This window comes from Lonchura striata, chromosome 5 (assembly GCF_050655825.1).
Source record: "Lonchura striata isolate lonStrDom1 chromosome 5, ASM5065582v1, whole genome shotgun sequence".
Taxonomy (NCBI): Eukaryota; Metazoa; Chordata; class Aves; order Passeriformes; family Estrildidae; genus Lonchura; species Lonchura striata.
In genome coordinates, this window is record NC_140707.1 from 48,458,231 (window position 1) to 48,479,720 (window position 21,490).

The 21,490-nt window shown below is 41.8% G+C and overlaps 1 protein-coding gene across 1 annotated transcript; it reads right to left on the reverse strand.

Annotated features, from left to right (window-relative positions):
• Positions 1 to 12,195: 12,195 nt before the first annotated feature.
• SPTSSA (serine palmitoyltransferase small subunit A) lies at positions 12,196 to 17,206 on the reverse strand. The gene is made up of 2 exons (XM_021542670.3): positions 17,063 to 17,206; positions 12,196 to 13,459 (listed from the first exon to the last, which is right to left on the reverse strand). The coding sequence occupies exons 1-2, from the start codon at positions 17,163 to 17,165 to the stop codon at positions 13,356 to 13,358; spliced, it is 207 nt and encodes a 68-aa protein (XP_021398345.1). The 5' UTR covers positions 17,166 to 17,206; the 3' UTR covers positions 12,196 to 13,355.
• Positions 17,207 to 21,490: the final 4,284 nt, after the last annotated feature.

Consider the following 21,490-nt stretch of genomic DNA (forward strand, 5'->3'; position numbering starts at 1 on the left):
GCAGAAACTGGCCAGCACAGGGTTGGCTCTAACTCAGCACACCTAGTTAACCAATTTCCTCTGCTGCCCATTGGTCACGGCCTTCAGAAGGGGCTTCTAGGGAAAAGGATTCAGTAATGCCTTCTGGAAGGCTCCATATCCCCTCAGAAGCAGTTTGTGAACACCAACTGTTGACCTCAGACACAGATAATAATTTCAATTATCAATTTCATACAGATATATATGTATGTATGTATGTATATGTATATATTAGCTCATAATGAAAACAGAATTTAATGACCAAAACATTCAATACCAGGTAATCCCATCTTTCAGATTATCATCAGTTTTTCAATATCATATCATATTAAATGGCCAATACTTCAGATCAGGGTTGAATCATCCTATTACCTGACCAGAAGCAGGGAAAATGGTATGGAATTAATTTGTTTGGCTCTTCATTATGTCAAAAGAGATTGTGTTCAGCACCACTACAAATCTGCAGGAATTAAAAATCTGGTATTTCTTCTTCTCAGCTATCCCTCATTACCTTCCACTTCTTCAGCTGCTGCCAAGCTCTGTGTTAAAACTAGTGTAAATCAATGTGCAGAAGATGAGCAGTAGGAATGTTTGTTCCCAGTTTTCCAGGGCATGCCCCAGTCCCACCCCTCACATTTGGGTTGCGCTGCAGGGTGTGCATGGGGTAGCACCATCAGCAGAGGCACAGCATGGAGGTGGCAGTGCAATAAATGCCCAGGTAAGGGTGAGCATTAATAAGGATAAGATGGAGTTTCATTTGACTTTGAGAAGTCTCAAACAGTATCATAAAGCTTATGGGAGTAAGCCCTACTTGAACACCATCCCAAGGAAGGCAAGAAGCGTTTTCCACACAACTCCCTAAGTATAGTCTGAAGTGCAATCTAAATTGAGAGCAGCTTTTAAGGCAGTTTGGCAGAGATACACCCTTTATGAAGTACAGCAAATGGACTCTCACCAGAAAGCATATTTTAATTTTATTCTTCACTGAAGTTCAGTGTACCTAACTATAAGAAATAAGGTAAAAAAAATCTCATGGAACTGCTCTGTGCTGCCACAGACAGCTATTTGCTGTGCTGTAGTCAGCTCAGGCTTTCTGAAGTTCTCAGCCCTGTGCAGAGCTGAACTGTTAAGCCAAGGACCTTGCATCAGAAGTTCCCAGTTCAATTTGACCTAAAGGCAGAGATCTCCAGCTTTAAAACCCTCAAACTGGCACCCTTCACCAAGTGCTATGCTACCTTCACTTTACAGAAGTAATTACTCTGAGTGCGAGGCAAATCTAAGTGTTAATGCTTTCAGAGTAGACTTTCACTTATTTCTCACAAATATTCAGCTTCACTTCAATGGATTTAGTTGGCTAAAGGTTTGAATATTAAGTAACCACTTACAAAGGGAGAATAAGTAAGTGCTAAATACACTGCACTCAGCTATCAACACAGCAAGACAGTACAATATCTCCAAACAGTCCAGACTCACTGAGATTAAATCCTGGCACCTGGCACATCAGTGATACCAATGCCACTGACTGAACAGGCTGGGAAAATTCAGCATTTCGGCCAAGCTACTTGCTACCCTAACAGCACGGCTACCCAAGCCCTGCTCTATCTGAACACACCTAGGAAACGGGGCAGAAAAGGAGAAATAAGAGCACTGCCTCAAGACAGCCAGAGGCTGGTCTCACACTTGCAGCTGGTTGCTGTGCCATCCGCAGTAAGGCAGGGCTGGCAGAGGTGCGCAGCAGACACGGCGGAGCCGCGGCCCCGCAGCGCCCCGCACACGCACCGGGAGCCCAGGGCGCTGCCGCTCCAGCCTCTTAGAAGCGCCCGAAGGGACAGGCTGTACCCCTACTGGCTTCAGCAGTTTCAAAACAAGCTACGACCTTTTTTTTCTCCGATGGAATATAAATAAAACCTAAAGAAAAGGAAGAGGCACTAAATTCTTATCTGCTGCTATCATCTGTGTATCCTACAGTAGCGTTTGCTCTGTCTCTACTCAGTTTCCTTTAAGTCACCAAAACGGGGACTTTCAGCAGCAAGCATCAGAAAACCACCCAGTGTTCCTGTGGAATTTGTAGGGTTTTCCAGTTTTGATGACAATCTGACTATTTTGCCAGCCTCAGTACCCAAAGCTGTATCACCGTGGGAGGGGAGCACAGCAGGACACAGCCCTGTGGATGGTGGTAACAAAAATACTTTCTGACCTGCAAGGTACAGGAACATGAGGAAGCCTTGCTAGAGTTGGTGCTAACACGTAAGGAGGGATCACCTGGGAAAGCAAAGTGACAGCAACCAAGGAACGACTGATTCTTTGGAAGGCTGAGTAAAAAGGATTAAGAAAATTACCTTCAGTGCAAGGTAAATTTAAAGAAAGACGACTGTTACAAACTCATCCTGTACTTAGGAAATAAAAAAATATATAACAGAAGAATTAGGGTGCCAGTTCCTCAAAGAAATTACAGAAAATCTCTTTATTCACCTCAGATAAAAACAGGGAAGTATGTGGAAACCAATCTAGGCCTTACTATTAAAGATTAATCTAAAAGAACAGCCTAGAGACAAAATCAGGAATGGTAAGACAAAGTGAGACACAACTAAGAAGGAACATTAACATATACACTTTGGCAACTAGAATAGGAAATTGAGCTTAGGAATTCAAAACAGAAAAATATTTTGAAATTGCACAACTCCACAATGCTTAACAGCAACACAGAAGCCTCTTCACTAGAAACAGCAGCAGTATGGTTAATAGAATACATATCAAAACCAAAAAAGGTAGAAGATTACATAGAGCACTGTTGATTAAGTATTTCCAAGAAAAACACTTTAAAATAAAGAAATTAAATCAAAGATTCAAAGATTGCTTAAAATTTTAACCAAAAATCTCCAGTAAGAACAATAGGTTATGGTAACTCAGCCATCCTTTTTCATATTGGTATAGCATGATGTTTTCTGTTCGAGGATAATAATAAAAAAAAAAAAACAAAAAAAAAAAAACCACACATACAAACAAAACCACACACCAAAATAACAAACACCAAATACAACCCAGAGGAAGCCAGTAGTCATCCTGAAGAACCCATAGACAGTTTCTAGAAGGCAGAAGATTTACAGCACATCTCTAACAAGGGGAGAAAAGAAGGGGAGCTGGAAATTATGTTCTCTCTCATGTTCTCTCTCATGTTCAATTATCAGAAAACTACTAGAACAAATCATACCACCTGTAAACCCACAAAAAGTACTAAAGCAGATGAATGGTAGGGAACAAATCATACCAAACCAATCTAATTTCCTTCCAGAATAGACCAACAGCCCTTGTGGACGGGGAAGAAGAAATCAATGTCAAAGCTCAGTTTCAGGTAAGGCCTTTGACATTACCCAGTATGACAAACTTGTAAGTAAGTAATCTGCAGAAGCAAAGATTAGATCAAACCACCATAGGATGCCTGCAAAAGTCATCAGACACTATTTCTAAGGACTAATAACCTGAGGTACCCTTTCAAATAAAATAAAACACATTGAGGTGGATATTTCATGGATACCTGCACCACTTCAGCTTCATTCAGTGCTTTCAGTAATAATTTAGACAATGCAATAAACAACCTTATTAAGTCTGCACTGGACAAAGTAGGAAGAACTGCAAGTACACTGGATGGCAAACAGAATTCAACATAAGCAAACTGGAAAGCAGCTGGGAGAAGGTGAAAAGACACAAACCAAGCAGGAACTTACGTCAAGCACTGTATTTTCATAATAACCCCCAATTTAATGACTTGGGACAGGAAATGGCTGGCAAGGTAACAGCTCTTAGGAGAGGGGAAGGCGGCAGATACCAAGCAAAAGGCAAGTCAATATAATGCCATCGTGAAAACAGAAACATTGGTCAGGGAAGTATGAACAGGATCATTTCATGTGGGATTCAGGATACAATTCGTGTATTTCACTTAGCAATGATAAGGCCTCAGATGAGGTCACATCCAGTTGCAGAAAATACTTTAGGCATTTCATTTATGGAAGATTATTAATTCCCTGCCTTTTCCCTCCTGCCCTGCAGTATTGCAAAAGTGTTGCAAAAGAAAAATCACTAATCTTTCACATTGTATCCAGGACATGCTTAAAGAAAAGCAGGATTATGGTTAGAAATAAGGACAAGTTATAACTGGAAGGGTAGTAGCCCCACCCCACTAGAGATTACCTGGTTTGTTTCTTTATTTGGACAAGCATATGACACATACAAAACGCACACTGAAAAGGCATGTAGGAACAAGAACAATCAGACCACTTTTTAGCTTCCAAAACTACAGGAGATCCTGCTGATCATGAAAATAGTCTCCTTTCTCTTCAAAACCATGCACTGCATATCGCTGTGCTAGCAGTCTCCAAAATGAATCTCTAATTGGAACAGAGCTCTGCAAAAGCACACAGCTGGCAGCAGCTGGGGAATCAGCCACTTGCAGACAGACAGGTGCCATTTCCTTTTCACTAGTGGAAACTCCACGGCTCACTTGAGAGCATCCTTGTTAAAGAGTAATTCTTGCAGGGCTGTCATTTGCTTATGGCTTTGGGAGAAGGTTGTTTTGACTAGAAACCTTAGACTTACAGCTCATTTAGAAGCATAGCAGCTGTTTGATGTTTTTAATCCACTTGACATCCTAGCTTGTTATACCAGTACATCAAGATGGTATGACAAACAGGCTATTTAAATGGAGAATAGGGACTATTTTCACAAGCTGCACCCCACACTGTAGAGGTGAGCTCTAACTCCTTTGAGTGCTGTCATTCAAAACAAGTCACTGAATTTAGAGTTGTTGCTAGGGGAATTGCAGGGATACGGTGAAGGTGCCCTGAGGCATATCAATTGAGTTGTCAATGGAAAAATCTGTCTCATTCCCAGAGTAAAATTTTCAATTAAGGTGTAAAGAAAAACTGGAAGCTAATGTACTTGAGGCCAAATACACAGTGTGGTTGAGGAATACCTAGCCTGGACACATGCTAAGAAGAATGCCACAGTCTCCCTGATACTCTCCTGAATTTATTTGTATGTGAAAGCAATGACTGGAAGCTGGGTTTCCCCCAGGTGAGTGACCATACTACTGCATTTTAGCTACCTAAGTTAAAGCTGACATTCACTTCAGCTAGAAAAGGTAACCACATCCCACACCCATTAGACTGGACAGCGAGACAAGAGGATTTCAGGTTACAGGGATCCCCATGTTTGCCAAGATCTCAGAGACCTTATAGTCCAAAGAACCTAAAAGTCAGCTCTAGCAAGAAGAAAAGCTCTCTCTCTTTTCAGCTACTGCAAAAGGCAAAAATATAAAGGGCTACTCTAACAGAAGGCATCTAGGTGGCATTTTTAAAGTGTTCTGACCCCTCTAATAAAGGAGCTCCTTACAAGGTGCTTTTTTCTTGCTAAGGCAGATCCAGGGCTGGGAGACAATAGCATTCTTTTTAAACATTTCTTAACCACATATCACTCAGGAATTCACAAAAGAACATTAACAGAAATTCTATAATAACAAAAAGGAAAGAAAAAATTACTCCATAAATACTCACTGCAGAAAACAAGCTTGTTTTCCCTGGTTTGCAGTTTTGGATATTTCAGGAGAAGAACAAGCTCCCAAAAATAACCTATTTTCAAGTTCCACATGAAACAGCCTCAAACTGAACGAGTGGGAATTAGATTCTTCATTTTGTTCTCGTCCAGAAAAATATTTTCTAGAAAATGAGAGGAAATATTTTGATTTCTTAGCAGCAGAGTCATTCAAGATATGTTAAGTCTCAAATATAAAAGTTCTCGTATGTCAGTAAGAATGAATCAATGTTTAAGCCCAGAAGACAACTCAGGACACATATTCCAAGGCAAAAATAACAACAAAGTACAGGGCAAGTCCATAAGACACCTGTTCTGGAAACAGAGCTCATGAGAAGGTAAATAACTGCTCAGCTTGCAAGCTATTCAGTTTTATAGGAAACATACTTGCAAAATATTGCAGCAGATGCCTTTCTTGATTTTTTTTCCCCTCATTTCAAGCTCAGAAAATAGTGGGGCTTGCTCTGTTGGTTTCAGTCTCACAATGTTTTATTGACTAAAAATAGCATTGAGGAAAATGCAGTACTGCTGTAAAGATCACATTGGAATCCTGTCACCACTGTCATCTCAGCATGTTCCCTATACTTTCACTCTGTCATCCCATGAGTTTCTAACACTGGATTCTGTATCATTCTCCTAATGCCTACTCCTCCAGTTCCTGTTATGACCCATGTAAATACTTTGTTCACACTCCTTCACCTGACTTCTTCCTTGGTCTTTAAAGAACAATAGAAAAGCTGTTTCAAAAGTGCTTCCTGAGATCACTTAGTCCAGCCTCCCACTGAATGCAGGACTAATGGCAACACTAGTTCTAATCAGGTTAGTCATAAGTCTTGAAAAGCTTCAAGGAGAAAGGTTTCACAACTGCTCTAGGAAACATGTTCCTAACTCCTAATTTTCTTTATAGTCTCTTCAGGATAGATTCTAACCATCCTTCCGGAATCAAAGAGCCCAAAATCAGACACAGTATTGCAGCAGCTGCTTTAGCACATGCTGAGGACAAAAATTGTTCCTCAATTTGGTGGCCACATTCTCCTACCATAGGCTAGCATGCAAGCTGCCATAATTGTATTGTGAATTCACTGCTGGCTCATGTTCATGCACCACTGATTCCAAGGATCACTCTCGGCAAAGCTGAGAATTTTGCACTTCTCCTTGTCAAAGGGCTTGAGGTTTCTGTCAGCCAAATTCTGAACCCAGACTCTATCTTGCAGCATATTAATTCTTTTCCCCATAGAGGAACATTCATAAATAGTGTCCACTATGCAGATACGGAACATAAACCCCAATATCACCTTACAGGGTGCTCCACTTATAACCACTTTACAAATTAACATTGAATAACTGCTCTGAGTACAGTGATCCATCCAGTTCAAACCACCAAGCAGTCCATTCATGTTACTCACAGTTCCCCTGGTCCACATGCAAACATTGCAGGAGAATGTGTCAGAAGCCATTCTAAAGGCAATGTATGAGAATTAGAATATCCACCAGTGCCCTTGCTGAGGTAACCAAGTCATTTAATCTTACATTATTTAATTTAATCTTATTTAATTTAATCCATCTGGTCATCTAAGCAATGCTTTCACACATCTCCTTTATACCCTGTCCCTACTTATTTCCACTTCTTTTTTGGTCTTCTAGTTCACTAACACTTACCTTGCTTATATGAGTAAGCCTTAAAAAAAAAAAAAAAATCGCCTTCACAGAGCAGACCCTCACCACAGTCTCACAACTGATACTTTGATACTTTGATACTTTCCAGGTCTTGTTTTCCTTTGTTAATATAATTCCGTGCTTTACCCTTGGTAACTCCAGTCTCCAACTGTCAAAACACACCTGGTAACTCAGCAGGTGAAATAAAATGGACATGGATGGATTTCTGTTTCTCTCATCCCTGTTTGCTTGGCTTATCTGCTGTCCTGTCTAGGCCTGAACCCATTTAAGAAAGCATACAGTGGCTGAAACCAGTCTAATGCACAATGCAAAAAGGGTTTATCAGTAGTCTGATGGAGAGTTCCAATGTTGCTTAAATGTCAGACACAAGAGGGTTTTCCAGTAAGACTGCTTCTTGCACCAAATAGAGATATCCATATCATTGGTATATCATGGAATGTATATACATTGGTTTCAAAATGAATGAGTCATCATCTATCAAATTAGAGATTACCAATCAATGTAATTACAACTACTGCCCAAACTGCAGTCACCAGGCAAAGGAGGAACAAAAAGCTTGAACTACACTTTCCAACCTTTTGAACAAGCCTTAAGATTTTTCAAAAGGAACAAGACAGAACATTTGTGCTCATACGCATGTGACACTGAGCAGAGGCAGTAAGGAAACCCAAGATGTCCTGCAGATATCTACAAGCTGTCTGCCTCGCACCACACAGCACAAAGCATAGACCAGAGCTGGCATGCTTTACTTCAATTTCTTCATGATTCCTCACAAACACTTGAAATTTTTTCAATCTAAGCATAGCTTAATATAACTCTCTTCTCAAGGAGATGCAGAGAAGTGGCACAAGTGCTTCTGCAGGGTACTTCTGATCTCAGCATTAGGCACCATCACATTGTGCAGGCAGACCCTGCAGCTGTGGCCTGACCTAGAAAGCCCCACATCCACAGAAGTTGTCACTTACTCTCTGCATAAAGATAGCCCCTTGATCCCTTTCCAGTGAAGTCAACCTTTCCATTTGATTAGAAAATCATGAGTTCAATGGTCCCTCTTTGTGGTCTAAGACAGACTGCACATTTTATCCTCAGCCACACTGAGCTGAGCACTACTTTTTTGTCCAACCTACTGAAATACTCTACAACACAGAAAGGGTTTTGAAGTTGTTTTTTTTTTTTTAATGCAAGTCTAACAAAAAATCATCCACTAATTCTATCCTGAGTTTGGGAACTACTCGCGAATTCCGATTAAATTCAGGAAGTATTACCTAGGTATAGAAACTCCTTGGATCCTGAAGTGTGGCACAGGAGGCTTTCTCTCAAAAATGCTTACTTTGATCTGGTAACATAATATAAGTAAAATAATAAGCTGTCAGAAGTCTAGCACTAGTCAGTAGTTTTAACTAGATATTCAATTTCAGAGTGCATGCATGCCTGTGGATCACTCCTCAGATGAGCTAATAGGACAATCTTATTATTCCAAGACATCTTCCAGAATTTCATAACCTTACCAGTGTGTATTGAATAGAAAAACAGAGCAACGTGTTCTGAGGGATTTGTTTCTTCCTTTTTGAAGTATGTGCAGCAAGAACATATTTAAGATTTTCTTGGAAGAGACAACAACAGCCAATCATTCCAAAGGCAAGAAAGGAACATAAAACCTTGGCCAGAAGATTTTTGTTTAAATTCCAATGTGATCATAGCTACATGATTTTTCTGCCTCAGTAGACACAAAGAAATTTCACAGAAAGGACAAATAATATCATTGCCATGACATTTTTTTCCCCGAGAGAAGTTCTTTTGGGGGTTATATAGTGTATCTTCTTTTCATGGTAAAATCTGGGTCTGAGATATGCTATCCATCTCAAATTGCGGAGAACACAAAATGCAAGACATGCTGAGACAATTTCACCTGCAGTTATAGACATAAATAAAAAACAGACGTATCACACATTATTAGTGAAGTGTTGATCACCTATTAGTTCCAACAATGTGACAGATCTTTTACTTTAGAAATTGGATCACTGTTTGACTAAGACTTACATCAAAGCCTGTTCAACTCTTATCCAGCCAAACTCTCAGAAAAAGTTCTTCACACCTTCATAACTTCTTTGTAATCCATCATGCAGTGCCAGTTAAGATGGATTGAAGATCTTGCGGTGATGCACTGAAAGTTATGAAAAGCAGAGGGATTTCTGCCCAAATCCTACACTAAAATCTAGATCAGACCTAGATATTCATCCCTCCACTACAAGAAGAGGGCAGATCTAGGCCAGATTTTCTTATTTAGTCATCACTAGACAAACAAAATGCAGAAAAGACAGCAGCTATTGTGTTCAGTGATGACTACTGTTTAAGGCTAACCTAGCAAATCAAACATAGAAACAAGGCATAAAGGTTTCGGTTTCCTTTTGTCTGGAAAAAAAAAACAAAACAGAAAACCAAACTAAAACAAACAAAACAAAAACCCGACAAAAGCACCACACTGGTAACAGGGTAATATGTCAGCAAGTGGGGAAAAACTGTCTTCCAACAATAGCAGTTGTAGAACACCTGAGCAAATCAGCAGGTGCAAGGAATTTCTGGCACTGAAAACCTTTATTGGGATGCCAATTCCAGAGTCCACAGCTCTGGTATTTTACAGGATGGCTGCTCTATCCACACCTTTGTGCACAGCCCAAGGTACCCAATTCTCTTCAAGATGTGTCTCTCCACTTCAATATAACCTTTATTTGTTGTTAATCAATAGCAAGGACCCCTTCTTCAGCATTTATAATGCACACTTCATTTCTTTACCTGAATGGAACAAGGCAATGCCTCACATCACACCAGTCTGCAGTAACACAATGCCCATCTATCACACAAGATTCCCCTTTGCAGTGCTAGGCTACTTTCACACCTACTTATTTTTAATATTGATAGATATACAAAATACACTTCTTAGAAAACTTTGTAAAGAAACTCCTACTTTAGGATTCTCTGGTGTTTTCCTTCCTAGGGAAGAAACCTCACTGCCTCTGTCTCCAAACTAATTGGTACATATTAATTTTTGACAAGAAATAAACAGTATGTACATATATATATATATATATGTACACAGACACATACTGAAAAATCAGAGTTTGTGCATATGTGTATATATAAAAAGATATAACTGATTCAAGCCATACACTACATAGGTCCAGGATCTGTTTCTGGCTCCAGCCTGACATCCTGCAATACAATGCCCATTTTGGTTAGAGCAGCTCCTTCTGCAAAGGTTTTTAGTAAATAATTATACAGGACCCAGCCCTGGAGGCAGCTGAGGAGCCTCTGCAGAGCTCTGGGAGCCCCAGGGCTCCCAGCACAGCGAGGTGCCCCGGCTCAGTCTGCTGTCTCACAAACTGGAGTTATCAGTTCTGCTGTATGACACACCTAAGGCATTTTTAAATGCTTATTTCTAATGATGCAATCGAAACCCCAAGAGCTATTACTAATAAAAGATTAACATATGGCCACTTGCATGTCTCTCAGGTAATTTTTTTTCCCCATTTCTCACAATTGTTTTTTTTCCAATTTTACCTAAATTACTGATGCCTCAATTTTTATCAACATGTTTGAACAAAAGCATGATTGACCAGCTGTCTCCAAATGATATTCAAACTGTCTTTGACCTCCAGCTTGCATAAAAAAAAAATAAGCTTATGATTCTATCATAGAGGATATGATAGCTGATAAGACAATAAGGCAGACTACAGTAAAAAACAACTTGGTAGCCTTCTGATTAATTTATTATTATTCAAATGTAATGATTAATTAAATCCCTACCACTACTCCTACTTTAAAAAAGAAATCTCTGCTTTGAACCATTTCTTCACTAGCTCAACCTAAACAATAGGACACACTGCAAAAACTTTCTTCTAGAAATTTAAACTCCAGTAAACACATCATATTTTATTAATGAAATTACTCCACCTTTAACAAAGTATTCAGAATCTAAAAATAACTGTCCAAGACTAATAAAGTCTTGAATTACACTAAAAGAAATACTGAAAAAGTCTGTACTCAAATTAGCAAATTGAATTCAAGTATGGTGACAATCAAGCCAACATAAGGCAAATAATTGGAAATTAATGATTACTCTTCTTTTTATCAAAAAAAGCAGACAGCTAATAAAAGTCAGTCTATCAGGGGCCTTTTAGAAAACATTTTACAATTAAAAATTATGCTTAACATTCCTAATGCCACGACACAGAAGGGTTTTTACTCACCCTCATAGAAATAACATTATCTACTGCTGCAGAAGAGGTTATCAATAGTAGTAGTAGTATGCAAAGAAACATCACAATCAAGTATTGATTTAATCCACAGATAGACTGGATTTATGCTATGTTACTTCAAAATGAGTACATTAAGTTATCATTATGTCCATGTATACACTTAAAATGCTAACATACAACTCTGGATACATTTAAATAAAACAACAATAAAACACCACAAAAAATAACCCCAAAAAACATGATTCCAGAAACCTGTTTTGTTGGCCAGTTATTAAGAAGTGAAACCACTGAATTAGAGGGAAACTCCTACCAACTTCAGTAAAGCTCAGGTTCATCTAAGAAGTTTAAGGCTCATTGATTTTAGTTCCCAAAACAAGAGCAGGGTTTTTAATCAAATACATATGACATTTTTAAATACATGGAAAAAAGCACTCTCTTCACATGAGTACACATTAGAGAAAATGAAATAATCTGAAAGACAATGTCTCTATAGATACTGTACATCTATAATTTCTGATGTCAACAGACGCTGCATAAAAGACATAACAGTACCAATTATTGGGCCATTAAAATCACAGTCCTTTGGTCAAGTATCACTTTTGGGAAGTTCTGAAAAAAGCAAGCAGCACTCAGAAACACATCAACTTCTCCAAGAAAGTTTTGCATCAAAGCTCTGCTTTTTAACTTTTATTTTTTAAATAACAACAACAACAAAAAAAATTGTCCACTTAGGAAAGTTATCGCCCTCTTACATTTCAGAATACAAAACTGAAAAAAATCCCTATTAAAAAAAAAGACAGGACTTCAGCCAAGTATTCAGCTACTTATTGCTGTAGTTGTAACTCAAGTCCCTTGAAATCCCTAAGTTTTGGTAGTTTGTAGCGAAAACATGTTTGGAACACTAGCAGCAATAGAAAACCCCTTGAAAACCTAGACAAAGTTACACTGTTGAGTGAAAATCAGCAGAAACCATAGCCATTGGAACATAATAAAGCATCCTGTAAAAGTGAATTGGTAGCTAGAAAAACAGGGTTGATTTAAAGTGCTATCCCAAAGCCGTATGTGGGCCAATGCCAGTAAAGAAAAGTCCATTTTCCCCCCCACCCAGATAGAGTCCAGGACCACAGCACTCCTTCAAACATAATGAATGCAGTCTTCACTCTACTTCAATGGCTCATCTCCCCCTCCCTACTCCAACAGGCAGAATACAGAAACTTGAAATAATTGCTGATTCCAAATTTAAGTGATATGCACAAATATACTGTTGAACAAAGTTTGGACAGTGAACAGTACACCTGAGTTCAGTCATACAAACTAACTTTTGTAAATAGCATTAGACGAATATATCCATGTCTCTAATATGAATCTAGATGTATTTTCTTACAAAACGCATTAATAGAAATATCCAGGCAAATACATACCATACAATAGCAAAAGCTTTAAGCCCCATTTAATAAGATGACTTTCTGATTAAAAATAGAAGGCAATTAAGATTTACTCAAAATTACAATTAAGAAAAGCTATCACAGTGCAATATTGAAACTGTCACAAAGTTAAGAAAATACTGATATCAAAGTACAATCACAATGTTAAAGTAGACAAAACTACTATACAAGGGCATATCTTGTAAAATTAAAGGGAATGAACACAACATAGGGGACATCTCACGTCCCTGCTCTACATATCTCATTTCCTAATCTTCAGAGTCATAATTGTGTCTTTCGGACATCAGTAGAAATCTTGGTAAAACTAAGAGGTTCATTCTTCTTTGTAGACCAGATTTCAAAGCCCGGTTACTTCTTGAAAACATGTTCTTCATCACTGCACAATTTCAAAGTAGTGCAATATTGCCATGATGTGCTGGGGCATGAACACATAGCCTGTGTACAGTGCCATTCCAACAATGGAAACTAGCATGGAATCTGAACTACAGTTGAGGAAAAAAGCATTTGAAATAGAAACAACAGAAGACATCACAAACTATAGCATTAAAATTTTAGTGGTTACTATCTTATAACATTATGTTTCTGAAACAGACATGATTAACTGTATCCAGCAATTATAAGCCACAGAAGAACCTCCTGAACACCGAGAAACAGAATGCCAGTAAAAGCAATCAGCTAAACTACAAGGATGCCTTGCAAGCTATCCATGGTCTTGTCAGTGACACAAGGGGACAGGCAAAAGCATGGGAAGTGTGATGGAGAACAGAAAACTGGCACTGAGAAACAACATGTTTTCACAATCATCTTCTCAGATGTCGAGCAAGTCTTGCAGATGCCAGCCCCATTCAGCCAAACAGAAAAAAAGTCAACCACTACAAAAATACAAAACAGAACAAAACTACAGTAATATGAGCAGCTTTACTGAATAAGAGTAGCACCATTCTTATTTGTAGACCACCTTTTTAAGCACACAGGATTAGATGTTTTTTAACTACTTCACTCACAATGCCTCAGAGCATGAGCATAGTTTTGAGTCTAGGTGTGTACTTAAACACACTCATTAGTACTTTACTATAGGAAACAGCACTACAAAATAAACTTCATGTGAAGCTATCTGCTAAAAAATCTGTAGATGACCACTTTATTAGCTGAACTCCTAACAGACAGCATTTGTAAAACTTATATAGATAACTGAGACAATAGCTTATAAAGTACAAGTATAGCTGGACTTTTGTCAACCGCTACGGCTTTTGAAGCTTTATCTAAATAAATTCTGGCATCGCAGGGGACAAGAAACATCCCCCTCCCCCCCAAAAAAGAGAAAGGGGAAATTATGCCTTAGGTTTTAACTTTTATATTTTTCAGATTCTGCACTACTTTAGTGCCTCAGCTTCATTTTAAGGAATGGTAAGCTCTCTTCACAGAACAGCTAGACAAAACAATTCCTTTTCTAGCTTGGTACCAAAGACTGATCCAAATTTCAAGCCCAAGTCCATAAACAACATGGACTGAAGAGAGAAAAACAAGAAGGGTGGGACTTTGTAAACTAAAGCTATAACTAGACAATTAACTCCAATATACAAATGGACCAGAATTTATAAAAAGTAAGATACCTCATGACTATTTTGGGTTCATCTTGGGTGACCATTTTGGGTTCATCTTGGGTGTAGACCTGGCTGGGCTCTTGTACTGCCCAAGGTGTATCCATTGAGGCCTTTTAATTAATACCTACTTTAACTCAGCCTAGCCTCTGTTCTAGGTCAGCCTTCACAAGGCATCAAGATTAATAAAGATTATGGTTTCAGAAATTCAGAAGTACGCAAAATGAATAAAGAAAGCCATTGACTTCATCCAATTACCTGCAGAGATTCAGTAAACTTAGCCTGAAACACTGTAAAACACACTGGAGATTAACAAGCATGATAAGGCCAGGCAGCAGCACTCTGCTTCCACAGGTGAAACCAGAGGAGCTGCGCACTCTGCTCTCCTGAGATCAAGGCTGCACAGCACAGGCGTAACAAGCGCTCCATGGCCGACTCGCCCACGGCACAGCAGAGCTATGAGGTGTGCCTGTTAGAGCTGCTCGGTGTATTTACAGTCCCAGAGGATTATACAGTAAGAGATACTAAAATGAAGGTCAACTCATAAATCCACGTTTCCACATCAGTGCTCACTTCTGGTACTGGAGCACAGCCACGCACCATTAGTTCCCAAGGCCACTGTGTCCGCAGTGCATCCATACAGCACCTGGCAGGCATGACCCACCTACAGCCAAAGCATCCAGTTTGAGGACAAAAAACGTTTTTGCTGATCTGAGATCAGAAGCGATGCTTGCTCTTTACATTTGTATGTTATGTGGCAATTACAATATGAACATTTTATGCAAGTAAATGTGCACACGCTTTCATTTACTTAAATATTTTGCACAAGGTAAAAAGGAAAAAAAATACACGTGATATGTAATTGCAAGGAAAAGAAAAATTAGGCTTCCTCAGTGATACAGGCATAGCATAAAAGGAAGAAGTTATGTTAACATGGAATACAACGTAAGAACCCCTACACAAAAAACTGTGCAAAGTAAGTCTATAAAACTTACTACTTCTTTTTTCCATTAATCTTCATTTCTACTGAGTAGACACAGGAAAAAAAAAATGACTGATCACAACACTGTAACTTGGACAACCACTTTTACATAACAAATGTGAGTTTCTTTACAAAACTAAGAAGAATCTCAGTAAAAGCAGCTTCTTGCTACTGCTCGTACCCTTCTCAATGTTTTAATTAATTTCTCTCTCTACCACTAAGCATTAACTGGACATGGCTCAGGGGCACTCATATTGAGAGATCATTTTAAGTCAAGATCAAAAAGTCAGAAAAAAATACTTGTGATGTAACAGCAATACTTAAAAAAAATGCACTGCCTGTACAAAAGGGCAAGATAAAGAAGCAAACCTATAAACAGTCTTTATAGAGACGCCTTTACATGAGCATCTGTCAAGTTCTTCCACTCTAGAACAGCCAAGAAAACTCACCAGCTCGAGGATTAAATACCCATGTAACAAAAGCCATATGACAAAGCTGCATGAAAGTCTAGGTTTGCAAGGTTTTGCAGCGTGCATATTTACTTTCCTCTAGGCAAAATACAAAAAAAAAAAAAAATCATAAAAGACGGGATTTCAATGCAAAAGACAGAACCATCATAACTTCAAAGCTACAAACTTATGCCGGAGGAGAAAACGGACTAGGCTGCCAGACGCCCGACACAGCATGCGAAACAGCACAGCGGGGTTTATTCCCAGCCCGGGCAGGATGTTAGTTTGGAAGGGTGAGGAGCCGAGTCCCCGCCAGCAAGGAGGGGTCAAGCCTGGCTCCCAGGCGGAGACTGCCGCTGCCCCGGCCGCGCTCAGCGCCTGAGGCCGGCTGCCCCCGCCCCGCCCGACTCTCCTGTGCCCAGCGAGCCCCGCCGGCGGCGGCGTTCTCAGCACGACCACGGCCGAGAGCTCCCCGAGCACGGCGCAGGGCCGGCCGAGCCGCCACACCCGCCCGGCGGCCTCGGGCAGCGCCGGAGCCGCCGCCGGACACAGCGCGACAGGGAGCGGGCAGCCGGGGCCGCGCTCACAGCCCGGCCGCGCTCGCACCCCCGGCCGCGCTCACAGCCCCGGCCGCGCTCACAGCCCGGGCCGCGCTCACAGCCCGGGCCGCGCTCACAGCCCGGCCGCGCTCACAGCCCCGGCCGCGCTCACAGCCCGGGCCGCGCTCACAGCCCGGCCGCGCTCACACCCCCGGCCGCGCTCACAGCCCCGGCCGCGCTCACAGCCCCGGCCGCGCTCAGAGCCCCGGCCGCGCTCACAGCCCGGCCGCGCTCACACCCCCGGCCGCGCTCACAGCCCCGGCCGCGCTCACAGCCCGGGCCGCGCTCACCCCCCGGCCGCGCTCACAGCCCCGGCCGCGCTCACAGCCCCGGGCCGCGCTCACACCCCCGGCCGCGCTCACAGCCCGGCCGCGCTCACACCCCCGGCCGCGCTCACACCCCCGCCGCGCTCACACCCCCGCCCGCCAGGCCCCGCGGCAGAAGGATACTGAAGACGGTGCGCTCCCAGGGCTCCAGCATGTAGAGCGCGGTGACCAGCAGGTACTGGTAGTACAGCCACGACATCTGCTTCCACGCCGAGCCCAGCGCCATGGCGCTCCCCGCCCGCCAGCGGCCCCGCGCCGGGCCAGGCCGAGCGGAGACGGGGGCGGTGCAGCCGGGCCCGCCCTCCCCCGGCCCCGCCCTGCGCCCGGGCGGCCGCCGGCGAGGAGGCACCGGGGAGGCTCCGCGGCCGCCGGCGAGGAGGCACCGGGGAGGCTCCGCGGCCGCCGGCGAGGAGGCACCGGGGAGGCTCCGCGGCCGCCGGCGAGGAGGCACCGGGGAGGCTCCGCGGCCGCCGGCGAGGGGGCATCGGGGAGGCTCCGCGGCCGCCGGCGAGGGGGCATCGGGGAGGCTCCGCGGCCGCCGGCGAGGGGGCGCCGCGGGCCGTGGAGCTGGCTCGGGGCGCTGCCGCCGCTCCCGGAGCGGGGCAGAGCGGCGGCGATGCGCACCGCTTCCCCGGTTCTCCCGCTGAACGCCGACATCGGGCCCAGTCTGATTAAAATACGCGGCTGACTCTGAAGCTGGTAACCTCCCGACCCGAGTCACACCGAGGAGATGGTGCTGCATCTGCTTTCTCTCGGCCTCTTTGATCTGAATTGACCTTGCTGGAATCACGGAAGAGCCAAAGCCTGTGTTTGGCAGGGCCTAAGGGAGACATGTTAAAAATTATCTGCACGAGTCTTCAACTTGGTTCAGTTGTCGGAGGGCAAAGCCTACCCAAAAACGTAGCTCAGATAAATGCGACCTTAAGATAGGCCAGCTTTGGCCAGATTAATCCATATGTATAGGAAAAACAAAGAGGTGACGAATCAGCTGTTTACTGTGACTGTCCTAACGTTGCACAACCCTAAGGCACTCAGAGCCACAAACCAGAGATTCCCAGAGGCCGGTTTGGGACTTCGTGATTAGGAAGGCCCTGGGCAGTTTATGCTGGCAAAACCCGCTGGAAGGGGATGTGCACAATCGTCAGGCACCTTAAATGAGCAGAGTGTGTGTTGCAACTTCCAGGCCCTGTGTCCAGGCCACTAGTCCAGACCACACATTCCAAGTGTGCACAGCATAGATTAGAAACTGGAATTGACCCACTATACTTACTCTGCTTAGTCAATCAATTTGCACTTATGTCACTTAGCAATGTGATTTGGTCCTTGTAGCTGTTCCACCTCTACCTTATCCTGTGCTATTTATACAATGAAAACTTAAGGAAGTACAACCACAGGAGAATTAATGTTTGAGTTACTTATACAGCTGCAAAATACAACTACAGGAACAGGAGGTAATTGTGAAAAAGAAAAGCAGCTGGCAACGAAAACATAAGACTGTACTATTTTGTGTGGCTGGAATTTGAAATGGGATTTGATTCATCCTGAAGACATTTAGACACACCTTATCTATGCAGATTTATTTGAACACAAGGAGAAATGAGAGCATTCACATGGTTAATATCCTGACATAACTGCCTGTGGGAGCTGTTGCCACTATCCAAGTTTGCTGTTGCTTGTTGCAGTCACTGCTGGAGGAGTCTTGTGTTGATGTTGCTTGAGTAAACAGTGGTAATCATGAAAGGTGCATTTCTGTATAAACATGTCCAAAGTTCAAGGACAAGTAGGGTATTCAGCACAATGAAAGCATTTCCCATTCAAAGCTGCAAGAATGGTATCAACATGGAGCAAAGGCATCCATCCAGTACTCTCTGTTCCTGTGATTCCTAACAAAATGCTCTGCAATTCAAGTGGTAAGGCAGGCAAAATGCAACAGCAATAAAGGACCTGGGATGAGAGGAAAGGCAATGCCTAGAGGCATGACAACTTCACAATCTCATACATCTGCCCTAAGTCATCAGATAATTATCCCCTTACATTTTTTGGTATGGTGCATACTCATGAGAGTTTTTTTGCTAGTTAGCCCCTTATGGAAATGGACATTATTCCTCTGTACAGTTTCCCTTCCTTCACCAGCTCCATTCTGCCCCTGCTTAGGGACTGTCACACGTAATTGTTTTTCCTGATACCACCTGCATCGACATTTGAGGCCTTGAACTACATTCTCACGTGCTCATGTTTCCAGTAGGTCAGTGCAAACATCCTTAATCTGACACTACAGAGAGCCTTTCTGTTTCATCTGGAATGTAAATAGAAGTAAATCAAGGCCAGCATGCTCTAGAGCACAGACCATATTCTCTATTACATGTATTTCTCCACACTTCTACCAAGAAACAGTTCTTCATACATTCAAAATTTATTGTGAACACCTCATAAGAATTTATCCCACTTCACATGATCCCACATCTATCTGATACTGCAAGTTAGATACTTCAATATTAAGTCTGAATGTAGGTAGTAGCAAAGATGAGATTGAAATCTTGTCTCATGCATACATACCCCAAGCCTCAGAACCAGCAGAGCTCCATTTTGTTTGTAGGTTGCATATGCAGAGGACGCACATCATACTGACCAACCACATGTTCAGCAGCTGCATCAACAGTTCTCTACTTCATCAAGCAGAGGTTCAGTTTCTGCTGATTTGAAAATAGTAATTCCATGCTTTTCTTATGTAATCCTGACAGAAGAACCAGCATGTTTATTTCTTCCTAATCTCATGTAACAGCATAGAATGTGTGTGTAGATCAGTCAAATACCACACCAGGGACTACAAACGGTAACCAAAGAGTTACGAGATTTTATTATAATCTAAGGCACAAAAGATGTTATTCAGGTTTCTACCTCCAAAGTTCAAATATTTCTGACAATTCCTTAAAGCACATATAGCTAGTTATTCCTAGTACTATTATGAGAAAAAACATAAAGATTTTTTTTTCCAGACAGACCCTTGTTCAAGGTACAGTTAAAAAATATCAGGCTATAAAAGATGTTACAAATAAAAAGCAAGAGTTTGCCTCTAGAACACACACCTGAATGAACACAGGGAAGGATCCAGAATTAACAATACAGTGGCTTCACAGACATAAATACCAAGTACAGAAGCTCTTTGTGCTCCCATAAAGAATAAAAATGTACTAAAGAAACAGAAAAAGCAAAGTGGTTCTATGGTAATAGATCTGACTATAAATTTCTTCTTAAAATGTATCATCATAAGGAAAAATGACAATAAAGTCCAGTACTTTCTTCTACTATGTATATGTAAATATACATATTTACATGTACAACATTTAGCTGTATTACTAGGCATGTTGATTTACATGATCAGTGGTAGAACAGTCCATGCCAGCAAATCAATGTAAGCTCATCTTCCACTCTGTATAAAGAAAAGTTTCAAAATTCAAAAAGTTTCCAAAAATCCAAGTATCATGACAATTCCTTCTTTATCAGTGTCCTGGTTTTGGCTGGGATGGAGTTCATATTCTTGTCAGTAATTTGGATTTAGTCTGAGAATAATGTTCTCACTAATACCATGATCTTTTGGTTGTTGCTACATTAACTACTAAGGCCCTGGGCAAAAGTTAACCTCTAGATGAACATTCCAGCCAAATGTTATGTATATATTCAGTCATTAATAAAGTATTGTTACATGTATTCATTTATTTGCAAACCTTTCCATATATAGAAACATGGGAAGGCCTTACTAGGGGGACATAAGATCAAAGACAACACTTGGTTCCTCGTGGAGCCTTGGTCAGGCTTTAGGGAAAAACCAATAGAGTGAAATTAGAAATTATGTCCGTTTGTTTGTTTAACAGTATAAAATCTGGGTTACTTTCACAGCAAAATCAGGGAAGCCTGGAGGCCTGCAAGGTGGACAGGCATGATTCTCCAGTCCTTTGCTGTGACAGCCTCCCCCTCACAGTTGATGTTTTGAGGACCTGGATGATGGTGAAGTATGAGGGTAACTAGTGATGTATCTGTCTTAATCACTGTAGGCATTCTCCTGTAGTAATGATGAGGTGCATTGCTTACCTTACCCTTTTGTAATTCTTTGCTAAGGATTATGTGCATTGCATAGCCTATCCTTTTGTGATTCTTTGCAGCTTTGCATTATAGTAAATTACATTGTTCCTTAAGTTGGTGTCTGTGTCTGTCTCTCTGACCCTGCTCACTGGCAAAACACTCTAAGAGGTATTTAGTAGGGTAAGTCAAGGACTTTTCAGTGTCTCATGCTCTGCTAGTGAGGAGCACCACTAAAAAAGGGGAGGGAGCCTGGCCAGGACAAGTGACCAAATTGGCCAAAGGGATATTCCATACCCTAAAATATCATGCCTGGTATATAAACTGGGGGAGTTACCTGGAAAGCAGATGGTTACTGTTCACAGACAAGCTGGCTCTCGGTCAGCAGGTGGTGAGCAGTTGTGTTGTAGTGGTGGGTTGACCCTGGCTGCACACCAGGCACCTACCAAAGCAGTTCTATCTCTCCCCTCTGCA